At 45.9% G+C, this 15,277-nt stretch overlaps 1 protein-coding gene across 1 annotated transcript in view; it reads right to left on the reverse strand.

Moving 5' to 3' along the window:
• Window positions 1-15,277, reverse strand: part of bmper (BMP binding endothelial regulator) — a 37,850-nt gene that overhangs the window by 2,787 nt on the left and 19,786 nt on the right. Inside the window, exons 3-13 of the mRNA XM_061049763.1 lie at window positions 14,850-14,949; window positions 10,941-11,023; window positions 9,941-10,031; window positions 8,985-9,067; window positions 7,716-7,815; window positions 7,290-7,399; window positions 7,032-7,166; window positions 6,015-6,119; window positions 2,768-2,813; window positions 2,032-2,195; window positions 864-1,065 (exon numbers count right to left, since the gene is read on the reverse strand). Coding sequence (XP_060905746.1) covers window positions 864-1,065; window positions 2,032-2,195; window positions 2,768-2,813; window positions 6,015-6,119; window positions 7,032-7,166; window positions 7,290-7,399; window positions 7,716-7,815; window positions 8,985-9,067; window positions 9,941-10,031; window positions 10,941-11,023; window positions 14,850-14,949 — 1,219 coding nt within the window. The remainder of the gene's footprint in view (window positions 1-863; window positions 1,066-2,031; window positions 2,196-2,767; window positions 2,814-6,014; window positions 6,120-7,031; window positions 7,167-7,289; window positions 7,400-7,715; window positions 7,816-8,984; window positions 9,068-9,940; window positions 10,032-10,940; window positions 11,024-14,849; window positions 14,950-15,277) is intronic.

The following is a 15,277-nucleotide window of genomic DNA, read 5'->3' on the forward strand; positions in this document are numbered from 1 at the left end:
TTCTGAGGGCCTGATTCACAAACGGACTGCACCACCAATGACAGAATCTAATTCACATAACACACACACACAAAGGGTTAATACGTACAATTATTTTATAGGAATTCTAAAAAGTTAAAATAGTAACAATTTAAAATCAACAAAAATCAGGAAAGGCTCGCCGGAAAAAGTGTGTCTTAAAAAGGGACTTGAAAGAGATGATGGATACTCTCCTCAGGCAGGTCGTTCCATATCCCCTTTTGTTTTCAATTTTGCATTTGGAACCACCAGGAGACCTCTGCCCGAGGATGTGCGTGTGGGTTTGTAAGATCCTGAACCCGGTCTGTGTAGTCTTTTTCAAAAGGGTTAAAATCCATCGTCCTCATCTGCAGTAGCGTTTACTCCGACGCCATGAGATGAGTTCAAAGAGTGAGTGAGTAGAGAAGAGAAGGACTTTTATTGTTTTTTAACCCTCAGCTGTTTTTCTGAGTCTATAAAATAAATCAATGCATTGATAAACTGCAAAAAGAAGCCCAAGTATATGAGAGGTAGATGAAGACTGGGATTCCACCGGCCAATCAAACGACTCCAACAGGCATCACTCTGTCATTTAAATACACCGGCCAATCAAACGACTCCAACAGGCATCACTCTGTCATTTAAATACACCGGCCAATCAAACGACTCCAACAGGCATCACTCTGTCATTTAAATACACCGGCCAATCAAACGACTCCAACAGGCATCACTCTGTTATTTAAACGAGGTCTGACAGTTTGAAACTTGTTCTGTGGAACATCAAGATCCTTAAAGACTGCACCATCGTGTCGGTCTGCAGGTTTAAATATTCTACATGTTACTCTAGAGAGGTCGTCTCGGCTGACCTGCGATGGTGGTGAGTTTGAGCAGGTATCCGTCCAGGTCGATGTGCACGCCGGGGCCGTGGTAGGGCAGGGCGATGCGGGTGCCGTTCCTCCGGACCGTCAGGTGCTGATGGAGACTGAGGACCAGAGCGCCCAGCCGGATCTCTACAGACTGAGTCCAGGAGAAGGAGCGAGTGCGCCGGGCGTCGTTCTTCACCAACACCTGGAGGAACAACAACATAATATTACACATATGCTGCTTTAGATTCAAACAGGAGAAACAGCCACCAGGTTTAGGTTTCTTTCATGTAAAGATAAAAGAAGTCGATTATACATCGACGTCTTCATGCAGAGACAGTTTGGTCCAATCCAGAAGCTGAGTTGATAAATGTTCATCAAAGTAGTTAAGCATCATGTTCATGTCAGTGTGTCTCATAACACAAACATTTATTTTAAAGACAGAGTCAGTATCCTGTCTCCTTCAAAATAAAATACAGACTTATGTAGGGGCCTTCAAAATAAAATACAGACTTATGTAGGGGCCTTCAAAATAAAATACAGACTTCTCCTGAAGTGAAGCTGGCTGGTTCCTTCAAAATAAAATACAGACTTCTCCTAAATTAAAGCTGGCTGGTTCCTTCAAAATAAAATACAGACTTCTCCTAAAGTGAAGCTGCTCCATCGTCCCTTCTGGGCCTCCGTACATGTGTGGTGGTGACTGTGTCTGCAGATTCTCTCCTCTGACTGGATTTTACTGTTCTGCTTTGTTCTGGTTGACTCGGGAATTCTGGGCGGAGCTGGTGTGTTTCCTCCAGCCAATGGCAGGGCAGCAGGTGAGTTTAGGAGTGGATACAATTCAGTGATTGGACGTGATTCAAACCGGTGAATATGACGGACGTGGACGTAGCAGCAAAGAAGAGAAAATATAATCACAGTGAGGAGAAACACCAAGCGGATAAAGCTCGTTCTAAAACGAGGGTGAACCTTGTGTTGTCTTTTACCCGTGGACGTGGCGTTGGTCTGCTTCCTGTTGGACAGGCAGGTGACAAACACCGGCGGTTAGCTTGTAGTGTAGGTTCAAGAGCTGAGCATGTTTTCGACACAGAGATCAAGTTAACATTTCTGTCTCGTCTTCTTCTCATTAACACAACAAAGAAAACAGTTTCCAAAGTCTAAACTCTGGTCCTACCATGAAGCTGGAGTCTTGGCTGTTGATGTTATTTCCTGGTCCTCCAGAGGGGGCGCCGCCACAATCCCGAGTCAGTACGTACTGACAGGTCCCCTGAAAGTTAAAGGTCCTGCCGTCGAACGTGTTGTAGTGAGGGTCTCCAAAAACTGTGCATACGCCCGGCTCTGCAGAGGGACACAGGAAACCACACAGAGACTTTGAGAAGGAGAGAGCGAGGACGAGGGTGAGAGAGAGAGAGAGAGAGAGAGAGAGAGAGAGAGACGAAGCAAAAGAATCAGAGGAAAAACATTTCTGTTTGAAGCAGAACTGAAAACCAGCAGAGAAACAAAAACATGTAAAAATGTGTTCCTGCTTTTTCCAGGAAAGCAAAAGAACAGAATATATGCAGAGGACGTCTGAGGAATACGTGTTGATACCTGACCGCCAGAAGTTAAAACGACAGTAAAGAATGAAGGTGGAAACGTGAGACAGTAATCAGACACATCAGAAGTCAAAGCAGGATCTGAGCTGTGCTTCACATGTTTCCTTTAGCAGCTCGACTACAGGCTAGATTTTGAAGAGTGGTGTTTTATGGAGTCTTTGTAGTCCTGAAATGGATCATTTACAGCCGTGTTTCCTGACCACAGACTGGGCTCACTTCTGTTTTCATTTCCTTTAAAAGCTTAAATATATATTTAAATATTCAGAGACTTTGGGTGGAACGTTCAGTGATGTGTGAACACTCAGACTTACTCACTTTCAGTGCAGACAGGACAGCAGCCCGTCCTGTTCAGGATCTTATTCTGCAAAGAGACACAGACGCAGAGTTAGAAACAGAACGCAGACTAATAGTTCTTTCACACTTGTAGTAATCCTGTAAACCTGTGATCACAAACAGCTGAATGTTTCTCCTCCAGCCTCCTCATATTTATTCTGCAGAAAGTCAGAGTGAGCTGATGTGAGAACGCAGCAGGATGTAATCAGGAGAATTCACCTGGAGCGAGTGGGAGGGGTTTTAACTCCTCAAACCTTTGCAGGACTCTGCATAAAAATAAATCATCTAATATTACAGGCATAACGGTTCAAATTAAATGTGGGGATCCCAGCTTCAATGTAGGATGGAGCATGTTTTGGATGACCTCCACAGGGGCCCCAGAGAGCGTTCCCCTTTTCCCCTCCTATCGGCGGCCTTGACTCTGTCTGGTGAAGTCTGCCCATCACAGGATGTGAGTTAAACTCTCTGCAGACTGGAGAGCATCCTCATCTCTCCTCTTATCGCAGAATAAAGAGCTGGAACAGGATTTCTTTTAGCTTCCATTTGAAATCGTTTAGCTCCTAACATTTAACCACGTCGATGTTGTAAGCAGACACCATCGCAGTAATGGTGGATTGTCAGCCTCCGGTTCTTCCCCCTGGATTCGTCTTTGAATGGACCAGAGTTTTGGACACTTCCTGGTAACAAACGGTTAAACTGACAGGGCGTTCGTTTCCCTCCACATGTTGTTGGCACCGATAACAAAGGCAGCAGTTCTGTTTTCATGCCGTCACTCAAACAGACAGACGAGAAATTAAATGAAAGGTTGAAACAGAGGAAAAAGTTCCCACTTCGACAAGTTCACAGTCCAACCGGGACGACCACAAAGACACCGATACTCCGACGCCAACTGCTGAACTCTGTCTGTGTAACAGGAAACTGTGTGTGTGTGTGTGTGTGTGTGTGTGTGTGTACTGTATGTTTCAACTTCCATCAGAGGTGCAGATCAGAGGACTCTTTCACACACTTAGTTTTTGTTGCCTCAGGGAAGCCCTTCTTTCTTCCTGTCTCTCTCTCTCTCTGTCTCTGTCTGACACACACACACACACACACACACACACACACACACACACACACACAAACGCACCTCGTCTGTCATCACATACAGACGTACACTCAATACACACTCCAGAGTTCTAACCTCTGCACAAAGGCCAATCTCTGTCTTTGAAGAGGGCTGCCTTTTGACAAACTGAGGACACACACTCGCTCTCTCTCTCTCTCTCTCCAACACACACACACACACACACACACACACACACACACACACACACACACACACACACACACACACACACACACACACACACACACACACACACACACACACACACACACACACACACACACACACACACACACACAGATTGGTTTTCAGGGGAACCTCTTCTTCGCTGTCACTCAAACGTCACACAGACAAAAGGCTCTTCAGAGACACACTGTCTCCAAAGGGACGCACGCTCTCTGTCGACCTGCCGCTGACCGCAGGATGACGGCATGGGAGAGAGAGACTGTGTGTGTGTGTTTGTACTGAGGTAGGCTGTGATAAATCGGAAGGTGTGTGTCTGATTATTATGACCGAGCTAATGTAGCGTCTTTACATCGATGTGACATGATCCGTTATTAACAGTCACATATTATATTTAATCCACTTCCCCATGTTTCTCTAACACTAATATGTGTCTCTAGTCTGTCTACAAACCCCCCAATGATGAGAAAAGTCCATCCTCTCCTTCTTCTGCCTGCTCCACTTTTCAGAAAACGTGTGCTCAAACAGGCCGTGGAGATTTTCCCTTCATGACATCACAAAGGGCAGTAACCCCTCCCCCAGGTGGGTGACACTCACCCACAGCTAGGTGTTTGTTCTGCCTTCTGAGTCTGCCTTCTCACCGTAAACAATAGGACATGGAGCGAGAAAGCCTGAGACACCCGAGCCCTTCCAGAGAGGGGGCGTGGTCAGACACAGCTCATTTACATATTTAAAGGTACAGACACAGAAACAGCCTGTTCTGAGCAGGGCTGAAATAGAGGGGTTTATAGACATGATCAAATACAGGATCAGAGTGGATTCAGAACAAGAAACTTCACACATGTTTTGAGGAGCTCTGAGACTTATTTACACTGAAGAAGAGGAGGAGACCTTTAATGAAAAATTACCCTTTTGATAAAAAGGTGTGACAGGTAGGTTTGTGTAAATGTAATGTTCTGGATTTGATGAAACATCACAGCCTTTAAGTCATACAGCAATAAATGGCGCTCTGATTTAAAGCCTGGAATTTGACACAGAGGAAGTCACCATCTTGTTTTCTTTAGAGACAACATAATATCCTCATGAGTTTAGTGTCTGGTTGTGCAGATCCAGTCCTCAAATCAACGACACACTACGAGGGAAACTTTCTCTTTATGGGAGACAAAAACTCTGCAGACCACCTACATCAACCTGCAGCCGCCGATTCTGACCACAAACAGGTGAGGGCTTGTAGTAACCGCTGGGAGCGTGTGAACTTGGACTAACGATGACACCGGCTTTGACTGTGTGACCGCCAGTGGCCGGCGGTATGCGAGGAATCCACTCCATCACCCGCCAGCCGACAGATGACCCCCCAGCCCCCTCTGGGACAGGTGAACGCCGCACAAACCCTCCTCCTGCCAGCAGAGGCGCTGCTTGTCAACAGGCAAGGCAGGCAACTGCTTGGGGCCCCAGACTAGTAGGGGGGCCCATGAGGGCTGACAAACTTTAAACCAAAGCAGTGGCCCAAAATGTACAAATTCGACCTCCCTTCTGACAGCTCTCACTCTCCTTGCCCTGCTAAGCATTGTACCCATTATAACTGTGAAAACCAAAGTTAGTCAATGAAGAAAAATGAAGAGGAATTATCCATCTATAGGATAATATATTGTGAACCGGAGAAAAGACATGGAGGCGGTGCGCTGAGGGAGGTTTGGTTTGGTTTGAAAGACTGGTTCTAAAGTGACTCAGTAGACCCTTACAGCAAAAGTATTCATCAATAGACTTCAATTTCATGGTTTTAAAGAAATTAGGAAATCCTAAAGAATGGTATCATGAAGCCAGTATAGTGATACGTATCTTAATCGTGAGTCGAGTGTATCGTTACAACAACAATGCAAATCTGGCAAATTGTTCAAACAGGATGTAATCTTGTGATTGGCTGGGCCGCCTGTCACTCACCGAGGGGCAGCTGGTGATTGGTACACACTGTTTGGGTCGACACTCGATGCTTCCTCTGACACAGGCGCAGAGCGTGCAGTTAAGGGACGACCACATGTCTCCTTCCTGCAGGAGAGAGGAAACAAACAAGGATCAGAACACGAGTTCATCCAAACATCATCCATCCATCATTTATCTCTCCAGCCAACCAGCTGCCTGTGCATCCACACTTTTATCCCCGTCCATGTGTCCATCATCCACTTATTCATCTGTTCACAAAGTAAAGATATATTTTGTATAAGTGCATCCATCCATCCAACCGTTATACCTCCATCCACGTGTCCCAACATCTTACCACCCATTGTCCTCTAAAATCACCATTTATCCAAACATCATCCATCCATCCCTCTTCCATGAGGTTTATATCAGACTGTATATAAAGATGGACGTAGTCTCAGTGACGTCACCCTTTGGTTTCTAAAGGGCGTTTTAGAAGCCCATCTATGGCGGTTGTCATGATGGAAATGATGTCTATGTCAAACGTAACACCAGACAAAGAGGTGGACCTGAGGCGGGGCTTCAGCCTCCTGACAAACCGCTTAAATGCGTTGGCTTGCAGTCAGATCGGCCACGCCCCTAATTATGCATAACTCGTATCCTTCATAAGATCAAAACAGGTGAGTTATAAGAAACTTCATCCCCGTACAGTGTTTGCCAATAAAGACATTAACCAATCAAATCAAAATCTGTTTGGTATGAGGCTGTAAACATTTTAATTTCTGCTGTAAAACTTTATAATTAGTGTGTATGGGACTCCTTGAGGACACTTCTGCTTTGGCTTCATCTTTCAACACCGGATGTTTCTGCTTGGTAAATATTAATGTTTTAGTGTCCATTCATATCTTATCCATTCATGCATTAACCCATCCAATCAGATCCATAAATCTGACTCCATCTGTCCATTAACCTAATATGTCAATCTATCCATTTATCAAATACAGAGCCATCAATGCATTAAAACCCTTCCTGCACTCTCACCCTGTAGATCTTGTTCCGGACTCTGCAGTACTTCACCTCCTCCACCTTCACGTAGGACAGACACTCGGGGCAGCAGAGGTCGCCGTGGCAACTCCCCGGCCGAGAGCAACGCCTCCTGCAGACCACTGTGGAGTCCTGGGTAGAAAAGATGGCAGAGAAGGAGAGTAAAGTAAAGAGACAATAGAGTGTTTAATAGAACTTCTGGTCGTCTCCATCTCAGTGACGGAGGAGAAGTGTTTGGGACATGGCGGCCCGTACCTTGCAGGTGCAGGTGGTGCAGTTGTCGTGAATGAAGGAATTGCCGTTCTCGTAGACGTCACTGTGGAACAGACAGCTTCCTAACGACAGATCAAACACCTTCCTCTGACCTGCAGGAGGAGTCGGGAGTAAAAAAGAAACCAAGGTGTGATTCATCCTTCACTTTGCATTCAGACGCTGAAACGTACGTTGAAGGGAGAAAGTTGAGGTCAAATCAAAACTTAAGGAGCCACAGGTCACATCACCACAGTTAAAGAGGTCAAATTAAGTCTGTACTTGTACCTGGAGACAATCTGTCTCTTGAAAAGTAATAAACACAAGGACTGGTCATAGGGAATCAAATCGGTCTTCTTGAGAAGCAGAGCTGCACCCCCCTATTACAGATCATGTTTTTATAGACACATCAGAAAGTTCATGATTGCTTACCAAGACATCTGGGGCAGCACTGTCCAGACGGGGTGTGGCTGAGGTGGGCGGGGCATGACAGGACAGGACACACCTCCCTCTTGCAAAGGGTCCGCCCTCCCTGAAACAACAACGCGATAATGAACACATGCTCGTCCTTCATGCAGAGACTTTTGGCCTTGAGGCCAATCTGTTGGTATCCAGGTCATAAAATGATGTTTGAAAGCATGCACACTATCTCCTGTTCGATAAGAACAAAGTTTGATGAAGGAAACATGCTATGTTGAAGTGCTGGCTTCTCTGACAACAATGCAGCAGCCAGTATGTCCTCCTTCTAACTTCAGATTCTGGTCCTGAATGCTCTGGATTTGTTTGGACCAGAGAAGGTAGGCGGTTTTAAGGCACACCCCTACACGGCCGTTTTGGACGCCCCTCGGTTTGCCAGATATGAGAGCAGTTATCAGGTCAAACCAACAGGTGTTGCAGCGATGGAAGCAGGCAAGAGAACTGGTTCAGATAGAAGTGATTGTACCCGACCTAAAAAGCCTCTGCATGTTTCTAATAAGCTCCACGAGCAGAAACGTGCTCAAACTAGGATCAATATTGGAGATGCTTTTGAAAAATGGAGAGAGGTTAGAACGCAGAAAGGTTTACAGACCGATGCAGAGCTGGCTAAACACTGAAGCTTCAGAGTCCACCACATGGTAACCTGCGTGAGCATCGACTCTAAAGAGGAGGGGGCGGGGGAGACAGCTCTCTATGATGTTTAGAATTTAGACTGCAGTCTTGGATTGAAATGAAAATTTAAAAAACTAAAGTTGAGATAAAATAACCTGTAGTCCCTTTACTTTTTCATGAGAGTAACTTCTTTGCTTAAATGCTCAGAGACAGAAAACTTAGACGAGACTTAATTTGAATGATTTAATGTACAATCTGTCCGTATCAGCACGGTCAACTTTAAGACCTCTTTGAGTTTGAGTTAACGACCCTGCAGGTCGCCCAAATGAGGTGCAAGCACATTAATACTGTAATGTGTTTATGGACGTACCTGTGGGGTTTGTTTGTCTAATGGGGGAGGGGGGGGGGCACAGAGAGGGGGGGAGGGGGGAAATGAGAGAGGATGTTGTTCCAACCAAAACTTTGTGACTCCCACAAGACTCCAAAATAACGTATTCAGAGGACAGAGGCCCCAACACACAAACACTCTCACAGGTCAGAGTGTAAACATGTCTGTGTGTGTGTGTGTGTGTGTGTGTGTGTGTGTGTGCGTGTGTGTGTGTGTGTACTCACAGTGCAGGTACATTTGATGCAGGGTTGTCCCTCCGGACTGAACTCCTCCCTCTCTTTATACAGTCGACCCTCAAAGATGCAAGCTGTAAAAAACGTCACACAGATTTTAAACAGCTGACTCACTTTGTGTTTACTGCTTGATGAACTGTTTGATTATTAAATTAAAATACTGACACACCTTCTTTTTTTCTAAACCCTGGAGACGGGATATACAAATCTATCTATCTAGTGTTTCATTCATCAAAATCATTTGTGTGTCTTTGTCTATTCTGAATGTTTTGGCACATTTTAGGGTGACAGCGGTTTGAACGACGTCACCTCATAAATGTGTGTCAGACAAAAGAGTCTACATTTGATCATGTGTTTTTGATTGTGTGGCACCACAGACTGTAAATATGAATGTTTGAAGCCTGAGTGACGTCACCCGTCTGTTCCTGCAGGGGGCGCTGGAGTCCCATCGATGGCGGTCTCCGTGCTGGAAATGCTGTCTCAGCCTAACTTTCAGTCAACCTAACGACAGGCTGAGAGCTGGAGCTGAGGCAGGTTTTAAACCTCCTGACAAACCGTTTCACCGCGCCCACCTGTCAATCAGGTCAGCTACACACCTTATTGTGAATAACTCTTATCCTTCATCAAATCAAAACTGATGAGTCATCAAAACATTCACCCCCCCCCCGTATAGTGTGTGTCGATCGAGACATGAGCTAATCAGACCTGTTTGGGTTTTTGAACCAGGCTGTAAACATGTTAATCTCTGCTGTAAAAACAGACTTTTTAGAATGGGTGTGTATGTGACTTCCTGTGCTTCTGCAGCCAGCCTCTAGTGGACACTCGAGGAACTGCAGAAACTTCATTGTGACACATCGGGGGCCTGATTCATAAAAGGACTGTGTGGCTTTTGGCCACGTTAAACCGGCGCAGGTTCTTAGTGAATCAGAGCGTCTGGTGGTACTCACTGGGGCAGGTGGGGCAGCACTTCTTGGGGTGGATTTTGGGGTTCCTGCAGTGGACGACACATTGGACCTCCGACTCTGTGATGACACCTTCCTGTCACAACCAAAAAGTGAACACTGTCTTTAGTCTGTACATTTTGGAGAGTGGAGTCATTCATGCGGACGTTCTGTCTCTTCCATCTCAGACTCCATCACTTCTCTTCTTTTCCTACAGTTTCTCCTGCTCTTTGTCAAGGTTTTATCTCATCCCTCTCTCCAGCTGTCTATGCCTTCTTCTTCTCCCCCTTCTCTTTTACCTCTTTTATCCTCTTTCCCCCACAGCTTCCTCCTCCTTTTCTCTGTCCATCTCTTTGTTTATTTCTTGTCTTCCGGCCTGAATTCTTTTTGTCCTTGCATCCTTCCTTTCTTTCGCCTCTTCCTATAACCCTTCCTCTTCTCGTCCACTCCTCCCTCAGCCTCCATATATCTCAAATCTGTACGGCCGTGTGTTTGTGTGGATTCAGATCTGAGGTCAAAGGTTACTGCATAACGTCTGAGCTGAAGAAACAGTTTGCACGCCTCACCTCTCATGTGCTGACAGTCACACACACACACACACACACACAAACAGACACACACACACACACACACACACACACACACACACACACAAACAGACACACACACAAACAGACACACACACACACACAGACCACACAAACAGACACACACACACACACAAACAGACACACACACACACACACAAACAGACACACACACACACACACACACACACACACACAAACAGACACACACACACACACACACACACACACACACACACACACAAACAGACACAGAAACACACACACACACAAACAGACACACACACACACAAACAGACACAGAAACACACACACACACACACACACACACACACACACACACACACACACACACACAGACACACACACACACACAAACAGACACAGAAACACACACACACACACACACACACACACACCTGACAGCGTCTGTTCATGCAGGGTTTGGTGGAGCTGGTCCAGGACACTGAGCTGTTGTAAGATCGTCCGTCCAACATGCAGCCTGAGAGAGAAGACAGACGGACACTTTATATATAAATATAACACTTTATGTAAGACACTTTTTTTTAAGACACTGTGTATATCAAGGCAACATGTTTTTACATCCGAGCATTGTCCCAGTCCTCGTACACACGTTGGCATGTATTTTTTTAATTGATCTTTTTCTGTTCATTTTGACCTTTTATACACAAACATCGTTTCAGGTCTCTGTAAACTCTCCGTTAGTAAAACTCCTTCCGGGGTGAAGATGTTCAGAAACTCAGTTTAAGGTGTTTCTGTGTAGACGGGAAAACGGTTTCTCCTCCGTGTGATGTCATCGTGCGACGCTGTCTCTTTAGTTTACATGATATTAGAGAGATGGCAGACATAACCAAACTAGCGCTGGTGCTAACGTTGCTAACTGGACGTTTTACACGCTCACTCACACACAAAGTTACTCTCCCGCTATGTGGACGAGCAGAGACGCCTGAGTGGTTGACAGAGGTCACTGCTGCTTCATACAACAATCTGACCACACAAACCCCGCCAACAAAGACTGCGGTTTGGACCAGTCCCGATGGGACTTCAGCCTGGTGTGACAACCTTGCGAATGAAATGGTCACATTTTGACATGGTGGTTGTCTCTGAGTGAGCTGCTTCGCCCGCATGTTGACGGACAGACTGAGATGAGATCGTCTGGAAGTGTTGTCAATAGAATAGAAGAGATGTTTATTGCCATTTGCACAGGTACAGGACAGTACAGGTAGGCCTACATTGGACTTTTTGTGCGTATCTCCCTGAGTCAGCTTCTACAAAAAAGTTAAAGTTATATATAAAATAGAATAGCATTGTAAGAAAAAAAGAGTAGAAAAGTAAAATTAAATAAAAATAAATAAATAAGTTGTAGTAACAGCTAAGTAAATTAAAATAAACTGTACAGAAGCTATACACTGTATTAAAGCAAATATATAATACAGAAAATAACAAAGGGAACACTGTACAATGAAATGAAAATATAAATATGTTTTCTTGTCTCTACTATAAATAATAAATAAAGTTGTTGACTTGCAGCTCATGACAGCTGGAACTGTGTGTTTTTGCATTTTCTTGTGGACGAAGATGTTATTGAGAACTGAGCCTGTGTAGATGGGATCATATAAAAAGTAACCGCCTACATGTGGACTTGAAACGTGGAAACGTGAACTTGAATAAAAACACATCTTCACAGTGACTCTGCGTCCTAATCCGCCGACTCAGCACTCAATGAAAAAACTTCCATTTCATCCCGGTTACAGTAAGTGGCCTCAGATCAATGTTTGAAACGTGATCACGAGCATCGATCTGCTTTCCCTCACTGACAATGCGTCTCTGTGATCCTGTGTTGCTGCAGAGGAGGATCAGATGGTCTGGACCCCCGCAGAGACTCAGATCCAGTTCACACTGTCAGTCAGTCAGGCTGATCTGCCCTCTCCTCTGGTCACTCAGCATCTCTGATAAAAGATATATTACTAAAAGGTTCTTTCCTGGATGTTCAGATCTTCTTAGAACCTTTTTAAAAGTTTTAAATTTATCAGAATATTCTTACACGACACAAAGTGGTCAATTAAAACCAGTTTTTAAACTCCAGTGTTCCCAGTAAACCGCTGCAGACTGGGCGTGAGTGTCGTCTTAACTCTGATTTCATAAAAACAGTGAGAAAGCGGTGATGTGCCGCGGTGGAGTTGGGGGCGTTTTCCAAAGCAAAAAAGACACAAAGGGGTCCTAAATGTGGTCGCCCCCGCCCGCCACATGTCCACCGCACAATAAAGAAAACTAACAAGGGTCGCCTTGGCAACAAGGGGCTTTCCATGTCCGAGTGGAGCTCGCTCCACGTCTCTTAACGAAGTGCTGCGTCGTAAAAACGGCGTACCGCAAACAAAAGGACCTCGCCCCTGCTGAGAGCCGGGAGGCGTGTGCGTCTGAGTGTGTGTGTGTGTGCGTCTGAGTGTGTGTCTGAGTGTGTGTGTGTGTGTGTGTGTGTGTGTGTGTGTGTGTGCGTCTGAGTGTGTGTCTGAGTGTGTGTGTGTGTGTGTGTGTGTGTGTGTGTGTGTGTGTGTGCGTCTGAGTGTGTGTCTGAGTGTGTGTGTGTACGTCTGAGTGTGTGTGTGCGTGTGTGTGCGTCTGAGTGTGTCTGAGTGTGTGTGTGTGTGTGCGTCTGAGTGTGTCTGAGTGTGTGTGAGTGTGTGCGTCTGAGTGTGTGTGTGTGTGTGTCTGAGTGTGTGTCTGAGTGTGTGTGTGTGCGTCTGAGTGTGAGTCTGAGTGTGTGTGTGTGTGTGTGTGTGTGTGTGTGCGTCTGAGTGTGCGTCTGAGTGTGTGTGTGTGTGTGTGTCTGAGTGTGCGTCTGAGTGTGTGTGTGTGTGTGTGTGTGTGTGCGTCTGAGTGTGCGTCTGAGTGTGTGTGTGTGTGTGTGTGTGTGTGTGCGTCTGAGTGTGTGTGTGTGTGTGTGTGTGTGTGTGTGTGTCTGAGTGTGTGTGTGTGTGTGTGTGTCTGAGTGTGTGTGTGTGTGTGTGTGTGTCTGAGTGTGCGTGTGTGTGTGTGCGTCTGAGTGTGTGTGTGTGTGTGTGTGCGTCTGAGTGTGCGTCTGAGTGTGTGTGTGTGTGTGTGTCTGAGTGTGTGTGTGTGTGTGTGTCTGAGTGTGTGTGTGTGTGTGTGCGTCTGAGTGTGTGTGTGTGTGTGTGTCTGAGTGTGTGTGTGTGTGTGTGCGTCTGAGTGTGTGTGTGTGTGTGTGTGCGTCTGAGTGTGTGTGTGTGTGTGCGTCTGAGTGTGCGTCTGAGTGTGTGTGTGTGTGTGTGCGTCTGAGTGTGTGTGTGTGTGTGTGTGTGTGCGTCTGAGTGTGCGTCTGAGTATGTGTGTGTGTGTGTGTGTGTGTATGTGCGTCTGAGTGTGTGTGTGTGTGTGTGTGTGTGTGTATGTGCGTCTGAGTGTGTGTGTGTGTGTGTGTGTGTGTGTGTGTGTGTATGTGCGTCTGAGTGTGCGTCTGAGTGTGTGTGTGTGTGTGTGTGTGTGTGTGTGTGTGTGTGTGTGCGTCTGAGTGTGCGTCTGAGTGTGTGTGTGTGTGTGTGTGTGTGTGTGTGTGTGCGTCTGAGTGTGCGTCTGAGTGTGTGTGTGTGTGCGTCTGAGTGTGCGTCTGAGTGTGTGTGTGTGTGTGTGTGTGTGTGTGTGTGTGTATGTGCGTCTGAGTGTGCGTCTGAGTGTGCGTCTGAGTGTGTGTGTGTGTGTGTGTGTGTGTGTGTGTGCGTCTGAGTGTGCGTCTGAGTGTGTGTGTTATATTATCTTTCTATTGCAGCACAAAGCTCCTGAAGCACACAAAGAGCCTCCACTATTTAAAGGATTAAAGGAGCAGTCTGTAAGATATGTTTGATATTTATTTAGACAAGACACCGAAGCACCTGAAGATGAAAAACATCTCTTCAGGTCTTTTTTGAGGGTCGTCAGAAAATAATCAGGGTAAAGTCTGGGTGAGTTATCGGTCTCATGCAGATCATCCTGAACAGTTCAGGAAGTTCAGAGAGTTTTGTGCATGTGTGAAAGTACCATACCAAAGTGTTTGACATTATTTGAGTTTATTTTATTTTGAATGTTCGTACTGTCTTAAGATGAGGGTACTTAACATCCTGTTTGAACTAAATTGTGCTTTTATTTTGAAATTACAGTAAGGTCCTTACTGAAAAGAAAACTTCTGAAAATGTTTTTGCAGTGTGGTGAAGAACTACAAACGTATCGAATCAGAATCGAACCCGGGTCGCCCCAGTAGTGACAGTTATATGGTTTAGGACGTTCATTAAAGGGAACATAGATGAGCCTTTTACCTTTGCACCTCTCGCAGCAGGCTCCGGTCTGTTTCACCACCAGAGCACAGTCGTCTGAGACCAGAGGACATTTCTCCTGTTTACAGTCGGCCTTCCCCTCCTGCAGGGGGAGAGAGAGAGAGAGAGAGAGAGAGAGAGAGGGAGGGAGAGAGAGAGAGAGAGAGCGAGAGAGCGAGAGAGAGAGAGAGAGATGGAGAGAGAGAGGGAGAGAGAGAGGGAGACAGAGAGAGAGAGAGAGAGAGAGAGGGAGAGAGAGAGAGACAGAGAGAGAGACAGAGAGAGAGAGAGAGAGAGAGAGGGAGAGAGAGAGAGAGAGAGAGAGAGCGAGAGAGCGAGAGAGAGAGAGAGAGATGGAGAGAGAGGGAGAGAGAGAGAGAGACAGAGAGAGAGAGAGAGAGAGGGAGAGACGGAGAGAGAGAGAGAGAGAG

Source organism: Labrus mixtus, chromosome 11 (genome assembly GCF_963584025.1).
Source record: "Labrus mixtus chromosome 11, fLabMix1.1, whole genome shotgun sequence".
NCBI classification, from domain to species: domain Eukaryota; kingdom Metazoa; phylum Chordata; class Actinopteri; order Labriformes; family Labridae; genus Labrus; species Labrus mixtus.